The 12,603-nt window shown below is 42.4% G+C and overlaps 4 protein-coding genes across 4 annotated transcripts; all 4 read right to left on the reverse strand.

Annotated features, from left to right (window-relative positions):
* Nucleotides 1–1,674: 1,674 nt before the first annotated feature.
* K441DRAFT_316869 (uncharacterized protein) lies at nucleotides 1,675–2,653 on the reverse strand. Its single transcript, XM_067641143.1, has 2 exons — nucleotides 2,323–2,653; nucleotides 1,675–2,255 (listed from the first exon to the last, which is right to left on the reverse strand). The coding sequence occupies exons 1-2, from the start codon at nucleotides 2,459–2,461 to the stop codon at nucleotides 1,813–1,815; spliced, it is 582 nt and encodes a 193-aa protein (XP_067507750.1). The 5' UTR covers nucleotides 2,462–2,653; the 3' UTR covers nucleotides 1,675–1,812.
* An 82-nt stretch (nucleotides 2,654–2,735) lies between these two features.
* K441DRAFT_654267 (uncharacterized protein) lies at nucleotides 2,736–3,301 on the reverse strand. Its single transcript, XM_067647666.1, has one exon. It carries the CDS (start codon nucleotides 2,999–3,001, stop codon nucleotides 2,846–2,848), a length of 156 nt encoding a protein of 51 aa, XP_067507751.1. The 5' UTR covers nucleotides 3,002–3,301; the 3' UTR covers nucleotides 2,736–2,845.
* Nucleotides 3,302–9,731: 6,430 nt separating this feature from the next.
* On the reverse strand, nucleotides 9,732–10,661 carry K441DRAFT_654269 (uncharacterized protein; the record flags this gene model as incomplete). The annotated part of the gene is made up of 1 exon (XM_067647667.1): nucleotides 9,732–10,661. A coding segment is annotated over exon 1 (343 nt), but the record flags the coding sequence as incomplete, so codon positions are not given.
* On the reverse strand, nucleotides 10,223–10,926 carry K441DRAFT_316964 (uncharacterized protein). Its single transcript, XM_067641144.1, has one exon. It carries the CDS (start codon nucleotides 10,743–10,745, stop codon nucleotides 10,365–10,367), a length of 381 nt encoding a protein of 126 aa, XP_067507753.1. The 5' UTR covers nucleotides 10,746–10,926; the 3' UTR covers nucleotides 10,223–10,364.
* Between the last annotated feature and the right edge of the window lie 1,677 nt (nucleotides 10,927–12,603).

Raw genomic sequence — 12,603 nt, forward strand, 5'->3', positions numbered from 1 at the left:
ACGTGTAGATGTGCAGACGTGCAGACGTTCGTACGGGCGATCGTGCAGACGTTCGTAGAGACGATTGTATGGGCAATTGTTTGGACGTTCGTACGGGCGTTCGTGGGGCGATTAATTGATTGATCAATTGTATGGACGTTTGTATGGGCGTTCGTGTAGGCAATCGATCGATCAATCAATTGATTATATGGGCGTTCGTACTAACGTTCGTGCAGATTGTAGTCTTCCTAGTATATAGAACTTGTATTTGGGCTTGTTTTTGAAGGCCTTATAAACGGCTTTGTATAGGCGTTCGTGTAGGCGTTCGTGCAGGCGTTCGTGCAGGCGTTCGTGTAGGCGTTCGTGCAGGCGTTTGTGCAGGCGTTCGTGTAGGCGTTCGTACGGACGTTTGTAGAGACATTAGGGGGACAATCAGGCTCTATTGCGGATGGATTCTGTAGAGCGAGAGAAGGGCTTTTAAATGGAGGTATCGGCGAGTTAAGTAGTGGTGTATTAGGGGGCGATATACCGCGTTAAAGGCGATACAACTGTCGTCTACTAGGCAGGCTGGTCTACCTTTACAAATCGCGCCCATTTTCCCTCAGACCCTCGGAGAGGAATCCACCTCAGTGCCCTATAATTGGCTGCTAAAGCTAGCGCAAGCACTAACGCCTGCGGCGTACGGCGCCGGTCGCTAATTGGCTTAGGAGTTTGCAGGAGTCACAGGGGTTACAGAGATGTGGCGGTGCCAGCCGCTGATTGGCTCAGGAGTTTGCAAGAGGTGAGGTGGATTTTCTCTCCGAGGGTCTGAGTCAACTGAGATAACCGGCCACACCCTTTTTGTAAATGGTGTACCACTTCGTCACATGGGGCGTGCATCACTCCATGACAGCAAACCCGCTGGGAGCGATGACAAGGCAGGCAACCTGCCACTCTTCCTGGACCGCATTATGCTTTCTGAATGGTGAGGAAGTTAGCGCGATGGCGGCGCTCCGTATCAGAATTCTGGCATTGATCATCTAACACCTGCTGGAAGGAGGGCACAATTTCGATGCGCTGCAGACTGTCTATGTCTGCGCCCTAGCTGCATCTTGTGAAAGGTAAAAGACAAGGCTCCAAGCCCAACTCGGATTGGGCGCGACGCACTTCCCGCTATATTATCTCATGCTTAGGTGGGGTCTCATATCGGTTCATCCTGTCCCGTAGCGTCGGGTTTCCAGTAAGTCTGGATTGGGTTAACCAATCGTCTTTCCTGCCAAAGGATGCGACAAAAGTTGCCAAGAGCGATAAAAGTTAATAACCAATCATCTTTCCTACCGAAGGATGCGGCAGGCATTACCAAGAGCGGCAAAAGATGAATAACCAATCATAGCTCGCTAGAACGATGGGGTTAAACGTTGCTTCTCCGCCCTGTAGGTTGTCAAACTTCAGCTTTCTACTTCAGCCTGCACCTGCTCCGGGTCGCATACACTTCGCCATCCCGCTCAACTTAATCCATAGCCCCAGGCTCAACACTATTCCTACCCGCTCTGAACGTCCGTCTCCCTCTGTCTGTTGATAGCAATGATCATCTCTCCTAACACATAGGTGAGCTCGTCCTGCCGGCTTCCAGTCCTATTACGTTATACTCCTCTCTCCGGTGCCACTCCACTAGTAAAAAATAATACCATTCGATTCTCATTACGAAGATGCTGAATCTAGCGACCTCAAACTATATACTCCGTCTTCCCTCACGAACGTCACCTATATTCCCATCCACCGTCCCCTACTTTCCACACTAACCTCGCCACCCCCCTGCCAACTGTTCTGAACCGCCTCCCCAACGACGTTAAATCACCCAGACTCTTTCCATACACTATTCGCCTTCTTCAGATAGTCATTAAATTCCTCAGAGGTCCAATATTCGGGCCAGTCCGAAAGGCTCGATATCGTGTGCCGTCTACGCGCATCAACTATGTCATCACTGCCTTCGGGGTGTCTGGCACTGGTACTGACACGCCTGACCCTAGGCTGGTTGGAGCCTTGGATGCCTTTGACGCCTTCTGCCTGGGCTGGCAACACCTGGACTTCGTCACGCGGTAGCACCTGAGAGACTGGCTTAGCTTCTGGATTAGGTTCTTCAACCTCTGGGACCTGTTTATCGCGCCTCTCAACAAAGTTATCTTGGTAGTTTGGATGTATCTCTTCGTTAACAGCGACATTTAGCGGCGTAACCGGCGTTAAGCGGGAAGGTACTTCGCCCTTCACTGGGGTGCTTGGCTGCAACCATATGTTAACTGTTATAGTTAGTCTAATCCGGCCACCGCAGCCCAGACCATTCAATATTGGGTTCATGTTACTCACGAAAGCTTCTACCTTCAGGACTTTTTAAATAGTCCCTCACCTGGCCATCTAATGAGCCTCCCTTAATAGCGCCGCTGACCAACTTCTCCTTCAATTCGCTCTCAAGCCTTTTCATGAGCCTGGCCGACGCATCTTTCATATCATGATCCTGGACCCCTTCTTGTTGCAAGAAATGAGCAACCCAATGGTAGGCCAATGACTTTTCATCCGCTTGCCGTCTTCTGAAGATATTGGCAACTATTTTTGTATCCTCTCCACTCACATCAACTGTTAAAGTGAAGTATGTGTCAGCTTAACTCCAGAATTGTTCTGCTGTAAAGGGAAGTAGCTTTCATTCACTCAGCTTCTTAGCAGTTCAGGTAAAGAGTCTACTGTAGCCTCTTTAATAGTTAGATGCTACTCACTCACTGTCACAGGGATTACTCAATTCGGATATGAGGAAAGTCATGACCTACCTTCCTTCAGCTTTGATGTTGGGTACAGGCTTGTTGCTGCCCTCGCGTCTATCTTGGCTTCGTCGGAATCACGGTTCATGATCCTCACAATATGCGGCCTCCCACGATCGATGCGAGCAATCAGGATGTTGTAGAGGGAGTAATGTAGGGTCTTCACGTTGCTGGCAAGAGGCTGCTGTACGTTGTAAGCTCTGCCGGGGCGTCAGCAGCGTCGTCCGATCCATCTATCGTCAATTTGAAGTCGCAGGCGGACAATGGACACTTGCTTAGGGATAATGAGGACTTACGAGTCGGTCGATGGATGTGTGGTGCTGCTGCAAGGCGGATATCCGTTGTGTCACAGTACAACTTAGTCCCATTCGGTTGCCGGCTGATCCGCCGCAGGATGGTGGCTGTGGCGCCTGTAGATACGCTTTTATGTATTATGAGAGGATGTAGACTTGATTATAAATGTAGATGACAGTAATGGAGTGAATGTGAAGCGTTGAGGGTGGGATTACTTGGTGTTTGACGAGCTGCTGTGCAGTTGAGGTTTTTCGGGAAAAGACCCACTTGGCACCAAAAACCCCACCACCCATAGAAAGTTTGTATGGTAGAGTCGGAGATCAACGCCAGTCCTCTTCACACCTACATTCTTCAAGCTCTTTTTCACATGCATTGTCTCGGTTCTTTCCCTTCTAGGGCAATTGTATACAAACCTTAGTGTTAACACCTAGAATGCCCGCAAACAGCTCTGTCCGTTGTCAACTCAACTTCGAAAGCATCGTCAACCGCACCAGTTCGTACGCGGAATCCCAATATTCAGACGGACGCAAGCGATCTTGGGCAAGATCAGGGTCCAACATCCGTTTCCGCCGCTGAGGTTACAGACCATGCATTCAGCACTGGGAAGACATAGGCATCGAACGAAGGATGAACGGCCATTTATGGAGTTTGGCGACACTTCCTGCGACAACGGGTCAACTTCGCTCTTGCAGGGCCAGCTTCAGCTAACACTTTTTGACAGTACATAAGCGTGCGGCAAATCCCTCCAAATCCAGCGTATCCACCCATCCTACAGCTACGCCATTGCCATGTCACCATTCGCTATTAGATTTTCGGTCAATCCGAGCCTTAAGCATAACCTATGCTGTTATCACATCTTCTGAACCAAATGCCGCCACTAATAATGCACAATACCAAGAATTTAGAGCCTTCATCCCGAATGCCACGAAAGTCTTCCGTCCCGAACTCCTGCGAGATCTTGACGCCTTTCGCCGATTCCTTCGCATGAGAAATAACGTATAAGACATACAGGATGAAACACCTGACCATCCTATAGGTACTATCAGGGCACTGAGCAGGCTGATGGAATGATACATATGATACTCTATAAGGAAGAATCTCAGGGGCTTAATCGCCTGAGAAGATATCTACAAGATGGCCCGCGCGCTGTCACGTGACACGTCGCTAAGCTCAAAGAGACTGCCCAAGTACCCCCCCCCTACCCCATCGCACGAGAGGGACGTGATATTAAGCCCTTGGGAGACTTGAACCTTATCTTTAAATAACACCCCCTAGCACGCAGTACCCAAGTTGAGAAAGGGAAGATGGAAACGGCAGAGGTGGAAGGAGGCTCGACGCGTTAATCGCGTTAGGAACGCGCCAAGATAACTAAGGCCCTTAAAAATGATAGTTACGAGAGCAATACAGAAGATACGGTTCATGTAGCAGTAGTAGCCCCTAGTGCACCACAACCGAAGCGCATAGGGAAAAAACTACGCCCTAAGGATTAAATAGGGTTAATAAGAAACCGCGTAATGGCTAAAAAGAGAATAGAGCAGCTAGTAATAATAGCCACTACAGCAAACTAATTAATAACTAAGAGGACAAATATAACATTAAATATACAGATTAAGGTGCTAACTAACCTAGTTATGTTACTACTAGGGGTATTAGAGCAGCAGAAAGAGGCATAAGCGAACTAAATTAAAGTTATTACTAAAATGTTTATAGAGTAGATTAACGCGCTTAGAGCTAAGGTTATAGAGAAGATAAAGGTAATCTAGACCCAATTATTAAACACTTAAGCACTACTAAGCGCGGCTCCGTTATATGCGGATGTTGCCTATACGCCGCTAAGCAGTTAACTAAGCAACCTAACGTCCTTTCCGTTAAGGAATACTATGCCATTAGCTATTACTAATACGCTATACTATATAGTTAATATATCTAGAGTTAAAGAGGAAAATAAGAACGAAGTATAACTGGGGGTAATTAGGTAAGTAATTAAAAGTAGTATATATATAACGGAAGGCCACGAGAGCTAGCGTTGTGTAGTAGTAATTAAAGACCCTAGGAACCCCGTACGCATTAGGATAACTTATAGGAATAATACCAAGCTCTAACGTATAAAAGAAGCGGCCTAGAAGACCTTAGCACCTAGTATTTAGGTACTACAAGACCAGCTCTACCTAGTAAAAATTAACAACGCTAATTAAACAGTAGTTCTTAACTAGGAAGGAAAGATTTAAGATAAAGTAGTAGAGGTGCTAGGAAAAGAGAATAATATATATATAGCCCAGATAGAGTAGCTTAGTAGAAAAGGCACAGGAAAGGCATATAGTTTAATGGTGGTATACGTTACTAAAAGTAGTAAGGCAGTACGGTTGCTGTAGGACCAATACTTTTATATCATAGGGGAATTAGCCTACGTTAGAACCTATAAACCTAAAAGTGGCCTAACGCAATGCTACTGGTGTTAGACACTAGGACATAAAGCTTTTGTATATATAAGACCGCAAGTATATACTAGATGCGCTTAAGAAGGACATTATTATAACAACTGCTAAGGATAGATCCTAAAATATATACCATGCGGAGGACCATATAAATTATTTAGTAAAAATTGCCGAGTGCTTTATCCTACCCGCTATGTATAAGATACTTTAGGTACTTTAACTAAATATCCGAAAATAGAGTATAGTATAGCAGAGCCTAATAAACGATGAACAACTGAAAGACTTTAGAGTGTTAGTAATATTAGAGCCGTACGCATAGAAAACAAATAATATAGTTGTAACTGTCCCCATAAAACACTTAAATTGGACTAAGGTAATACCTATAGTCTAGCGCAAAGAGAGGTGGGCGGTATAGAGTATATTATAGATTTAAAAAGATATTAAGGCCGAATAGGTGCCAGTACAATTAACAGATCTTACCGCGGCGGTGCTACGCCTTCCCGACCAATCAGTACTGGTAGTATTAGTATACGTTAAGGGAAAGAACATAGAGGCACTATAGGACATAACTAGCAAACTATACTAATTAATTTAGGAAATATAGAACAAGATAGGGATATAAACCGATATAATACTTATAGGAGACTTTAATCGGCACGACCAGCTATAGGGAGAAAATAACGTCTTGCTGGCGAGATAGGGAGAAGCTAACCCAATTATTAACCTTATAGGAGATCACTCCCTGCGTAGCCTGCTACCTAGGGGTACAAAAATATGGCAAAATAGTAACTGCGAGATAATAATTAACCTAATCCTAGCATTAGACGAGCTAGTATCTATGATGGTAAAGTATATAGTATATGGGACAGAACACGGATCTAATTATAGGGTAATTAAGACAATATTCAACATTGCGGTCCCTAAACGCGCTATAGAACAGAGAATGCTTTTTAAAAACGTACTATAGAATAAAATTAGGAACAGGATTACCACCGCCCTTTATATAATCCTAGTAGGTGGTAGAGTGCAGTAGTAAACAGACCGGCTTATAGATATAGTACTAAAGGTAGTACACGCATTAACTCTAAAAGCTAAACCATTACTATACGTAAAAAGGTAGTAGATAATAGACCTTATAAAGCTCCGCCGGGTATACACTTACTAGAGGAACTGGGCAAAGAACCAACGCTAAGCGGGTTAAATATTACTAGAACTAGAGTAATAAGCAAAGGAGGCCTTAAAGAAATACCACGATGTAATACGGAAATAGAAAAGGACATACTAGAATAACTTCCTGGTCGATAACGTAAATATTTGGCAAGTAGTAAAATACCTTAACCCAAGCAGTAACTTAGCGTTTAATAAGATACCACCACTAATAAGGACAAATAGATCTACTACAGAAGGAAAAGATAAGTAAGCAGCGGAGCTATTAACCACGTTCTTTCCCCCGCTGCTAGCAGGAATAGAGGACGAGGGCCCACGGCCCTAATAAACGCTAATACCAATGCCGCGTTTTATAATGGAAGAGGTAGAACGGAAGATATTTACAGTAAAGCCATAAAAAGCGCCAGGGGACGACGGCCTACTAGCGATAGTGTGGAGGCAGATATGGCTAGTAATAAAAGATAGGGTCCTGCTCCTCTTTTAGACCTCACTAAATAAGGGTAACCTTCCCAGCCAATGGAGAAATGCTAAGATTATACTGCTTAAGAAGCCAAATAAAGGAGACTATACAAAGGCAAGGGCATAGAGGCCTATCTCTTTGCTTTCTACGTTAGGCAAGGTGCTAGAGTCTATGGTTGCCGAGAGAATATTACACGCAGTGGAAACCTTTAGACTACTACCTATAAATTACTTTAGGGCGAGGAAAAAGCGCTCTACTAAATAGGCGCTGCTGCTACTATAAGAACATATATACAACGTATAGAGGTTTAGGAAGGTGCTTAGCCTTATTAGCTTTAACATAAAAGGGGCATATAACGGAGTATATAAAGAGAGGCTATTATAGAGGCTTATAGCAAGAGGTATACCGCTGGTGCTAGTGCGGTGGATTAATATATTCTGCTCTAATTATACGGCGACTATCTTAGTTAACGGCCATACCTCTAACCAGCAATAGTTACTATAAGTAGGACTACCATAAGGATCGCCGCTTTCACTAATACTATTCCTCTTTTTTAACGCTAACCTAGTCTAGTACCGGCTTAATGCAAATAGAGGCTTAATGGCGTTTGTAGACGACTATAATATATAGGTTATAGGACTATTAGTAGCAGCAAACTGTAAAGGTATTTAGGCTATTATTAATAGAGTAATAGACTGGGAGAAACAAAGCGGCGCAACGTTTAAAGGAGAAAAGACTATATTAGTGCACTTTATAAGAAACGCGGAGCGGACTAATACTACCCCGTTTATAATTAAGGGAAAAACAGTTATACTAAGGCATATAGCTAAGATTTTAGGGGTAGTTATAGATGCGGAGCTTTGGTATAAGTAATATATCGTAAAAGCAGCCACTAAGGGCCTTATCGCAGCTATAGCACTAAAGAGACTCTAGATGGTATCCCCCTTAACCATAAGACAGCTATTCGGGGCAACGGTAGCGCTAGTAGTAGACTACGCCTTAAACATCTAGATGCACGTCTATAGGGGTTCCGCTATAGCCGTAATAAATAGGGTATAAAGAATTAGAGCGCAGGTAATTATAGGAACTTTCTGTATAGTAGCTACAGTTATTAGGGAAGCCGAAGCAAGCATATAGTTAGTACGCGAGCGGCATTTAGAGAGGGCCACTAAGCTATAGGTTAACCTCTACACGCTATATAAAACGAACCCACTCTTAAGGCTCCGCACGAAGGTGCTCTAAAGGTTTACGTCCCTACTATAGAAGATAGCCTACATACACTGACATACACTAACAGATAAGATGGAGGTTATTTAACCCTATATAGTACCACTATAGGAGGACCGACTACCTATAAGCATTAACCCAGATAAAGATAGGGCAACTAAAGCCGCTAACTCCGTTTAAGGTATATAGATCGCAACAAGCTCGTCCGGGAGGAGAGGCATAGTAGGAATAGGAGGTATTATCTATAATACCCTTAGCAATACACCAAACAGGGAAGCGGTTATATACTTAACCACACTAGGACTAAGAGCAGAACAGAACCTATATACGGCTAAACTAATAGTAATATTATTGGTGATAAGACGCTTACTACCGGATCTATAGGGGAGACAGATTACTATATTTACTAGTAATTAGGCGGCACTACTAGCGCTTAGCTAACCTAAGCACTAGTCCAGCCAAATAAGTATTATATAAATTTATAATATAACCCGTACGCTAAAGCAAAGAAGCAACCGCGTCCTTATAGCATAGGTCCTAATATAAAAAGAGTTCGCACTAGGCAAGAAGGCAAAAAAAGCAGTACGGCGGGCTACTATATAAGGACGCCTATTACAAGGACAACAACACCAGGCTAAGGCTATAATAATTAATATAGCAAGAGCAAGATAGTGGGGTAGGAAAATACTACCAGAAGGAGTAGGAAGGTACTTAAGAAAAATAAATATAGCGCTACTAGGTAAATATACCCGTAGGCTATATAACTCCCTTAAGTAAAAAGAGGTAAACGTGTTAGCCTAACTACGGACGGGAATAATATAACTTAATAGATATCTACACCGGATTAGAGCGGCAGAATTAGATTAATATAACTGCGGATAAGTAAGAGAAACAGTAAAATATTTCCTCTTTAGGTATATAAAATGGACAGCGTATTAAGAATAAATACTATAGCAAACAGATATAAGACAAGGCAGCTTATCCTTCTACCTTAGGGGCAAGGCGCCATTTGACCCTAGATAGTAGACACTAAACGTAAACGTGGTCCAAATAATAGTAAAATATGCAATAGCCACCAGACGACTTAAGGTAGAACCAGATTAATAACCCGCCCCACCACAGTTAAACCCCCCCCCCCCCTCACACTTCGACCAACCCATACCACGCACCCTTCATACCACCAGCAGATCTCGCTTTAATCGCCGAAGATAGGACAATAAACACTTAGAGGAACAGCCCCCCAAGACTACTAACCACCCACGAGATCTCGCAGAATAAGGTATTAGTAACACTAGGGAGTACTAAGTAAGGTATATATACGGGCTTGTATGAGAATATGGCGAGACTAAAAGGAGCGAAAATATGTAATATAGTACTAGTGCCCTTTAGGCTTAGTGCCTCCGGGCGGAATAAACATCATTATTACCCCCCCCTACCAACAGGTACTATAGCCCCTTCACCATTCGCTGAAGCCCCATCAGACCTGCGATTCCTTGTACAACAAAGTCCCAGATCGCACTTACTCAACAGTATCCAGCCGTTTCCTCCCCAGTTTGAACTTCTCAAACAAAATCTTAAGCTCCTTGCTCGGCGGACGAGCAATAAGATAAACAACCGCAGTAACCGACACAGCAATAACGAAATACACCCAAAAGTACTTATGTCCCGGCGCATTATCCTACGAAACTCAAGGGGACAAAAATCGGGGCCAAAATCGTTAAGCGGCTGATATTGGCCGTCTCTGCGAATGACCGTCTGGTATCGACGATCTGAACTAGAGATGTGACGATTGGTAACATGCTCTCAAGTCGGCAACCGGCGTCTTCCATATTCACAGCGATGTGCTCGAAATCCTCAATGAGCGCGATAATACAGTCCTGTGTAGACTCCGCCATCATCCGTGATCGTAGTAGGCGAACGATAGCGCGGATTTTCTGCAATATTTGACCCATTCTGCGGCGACTATTTTGAGGGGGTAGTAAGAGAGGGATGTGGGCGTGGGATTTTGGGGATTCAGGCATGGTGACGCGTCTTGGGCCAAGTAATATAGGAGATCTTGAAGGAGGCCCTGACGCTTGGGACTGGATGAAGAATCCGTGTCAGAGAAGATGGACGGCGGGTCGAGAAAATCCTCATAGCCTCCCAGAAATGGTTTGGATAGAATTCGACGTAGTTGGTGCTGGTGTCTTGGTCTCCATTGGGGAGGTATTCGTCCCTGATGGGTGGGTCGACAAGTATCAAGGCTATCCAGACATAAGTCTCAGTGGACCAAATCGAAAGACAAGAATCGTTGCTGTAAGCTTTGCAGTGCGAAGAATTGAATGAACGACTTGATTGTGAATGTAGCTCTAAAGTCTCTATATATACACGAAGAAGGTGGAGGTAATAAGACATGACGGGGTAATAGGTAACTGAAATGGGAACAGTGATCTGCAAGCAATATTGATCTGCAATCAATATATAGGGTGGCGTTGACGCTGTCTTGGAGCCTTCCAAGCGGTGATCTTGTGTCTCAGCACAGTGTCGGTAGTCGGTTACACACCCCCCCAGATTTAACGATGTAGTTAAAGCTATAGAACATAAAATAAGGTCAGAAGCTATACCAAAATAGGAAATTTAGATACAATTTAAGAGTAGCAAAGGGTAGGGTAATTAAAATGGCATTATTGCGAATATCGCGGATATTGCGGATATCGCGGACATTACGAATGGAATCAATTAATCTAATGTCAAATATCCACCAAATTCAATTACTTTATCCAAGCTTCGTGCTTTTGACGAGGTAGGATCTTGGTAAGGCCGTTAGCAGGCATCTTATCTATAAGGACCCATTAGACGTCAATCTTTTTGTCTTAGACTTCCTGCCTCAGCCAGTACTAGTAAACGTTGATATGTCGAAGCTTAGTGTCAAGCTTTGGTATATCCTGTCTTAGGAGTTGTACAGTCTGCATATTGTTGTAGAGCACGGTAAAATCGCGTTCTAAGTTAAAGCCTATTGCCTTAAAGAATCATTACCACCAGATAATTTTAACGGCAGCAGTAGATAGGGAGAGAAGCTCCACTTTAGTAGTTAAACGAGTAACCGATTGTTATAAGGTAGCTTTCCAATTAATTAGTCCTCCAAATAGTATAAATAGGTACCCCTAAGAGCTCCGTCTAGTCTCCTTATCGTCCGCAAATGCTATATTAGATACTCTGTAAAAGGTAACATCTTCTCCTTCTAGGTTTCTATAATAGACGTATGCTTTAAAGGCTTCGCCAGAGTATTTAATAGCTGTTAATTTTGTTCTAAGGCAGTAGGAAATAGCTTAGTTTGCTTACCTCAGCGAGCTTAGACGCGATTTTTAGCTAGCGTCGGAATAACCTAGAAGGCCCCACCACCTCGTGCACGGTACCACCTCATGCACGTTTTCCAGTCTTTTTATATTTAAAAATCACCCTTTTAATAAAATAACTTGAAATTTAAATATAGCATATCCAAATATGTAAATTTTTATTATAAATTTTTATTTTACAAAAATACTCAATATTTATTAAAATATTAAAATATTTAACTTTATATTAATAAGTCGATAAGTTAATAAATAGAATAATTTTTGACTAATTTATAATTTTAAATGATTATACTAAATTATGTTAAGTTAATTTTTGAAAAAATATTATTATTATCTATATTATTTATAATAAAATTATATAATAATAATAATAATAATAATTCATTGCTTAACGTCCGATTCGGATCCCTATTGGGCCCACGCGGACTACTCCTTATTTACATGTGGGGAGAAAACTCTATTTAAGAAAAATGAGAAAACCCNNTNATCCATCTCCCCGCCTTTTNGGACTCGCCTNCTTAGCGCCTNNNAGTNNCCTATNGTGCTCTACTACCTTNCTNTTTNACCTCNTTAGGAACCACTGCTGCCGTAACAAGCCTACGGACGCGCTAGTATCACAAACTATTACTCTACTACTGTAGAGTTACTAGGGGGCACCTGCTGCTAATAAAATTATATAATTTTATATAATTTTATACAAAAATATAAAGAAATATAAAAAGAGTTATACATAACATAAAAGTAAATTAAATTATACTTTATTATTACATTATATTATATTATATTATATTAAAAATATAATTTATAATATAAATGTATTATTTATAATTTAAATGTAAACAAATATATATTTTATTAAATGTAAATTTAAATAATATAATTATATAATTATAAAGCCTAAAGTATTATAAAACCCT

The sequence above is a fragment of the Cenococcum geophilum genome, assembly GCF_001692895.1.
Source record: "Cenococcum geophilum 1.58 unplaced genomic scaffold K441scaffold_7, whole genome shotgun sequence".
NCBI classification, from domain to species: Eukaryota; Fungi; Ascomycota; class Dothideomycetes; order Gloniales; family Gloniaceae; genus Cenococcum; species Cenococcum geophilum.

Bases quoted from the DNA above. Each gene is read 5' to 3' on its own strand.
- K441DRAFT_316869 (XM_067641143.1), bottom strand. From the start codon at position 2,461: ATGAAAGATGCGTCGGCCAGGCTCATGAAAAGGCTTGAGAGCGAATTG. The intron at 2,256-2,322 runs GTGAGTAACATG...TAACTATAACAG, and splicing joins TCCTGAAGGTAGAAGCTTTC to TTAACATATGGTTGCAGCCA.
- K441DRAFT_654267 (XM_067647666.1), bottom strand. From the start codon at position 3,001: ATGGATCGGACGACGCTGCTGACGCCCCGGCAGAGCTTACAACGTACA.
- K441DRAFT_316964 (XM_067641144.1), bottom strand. From the start codon at position 10,745: ATGTCTTATTACCTCCACCTTCTTCGTGTATATATAGAGACTTTAGAG.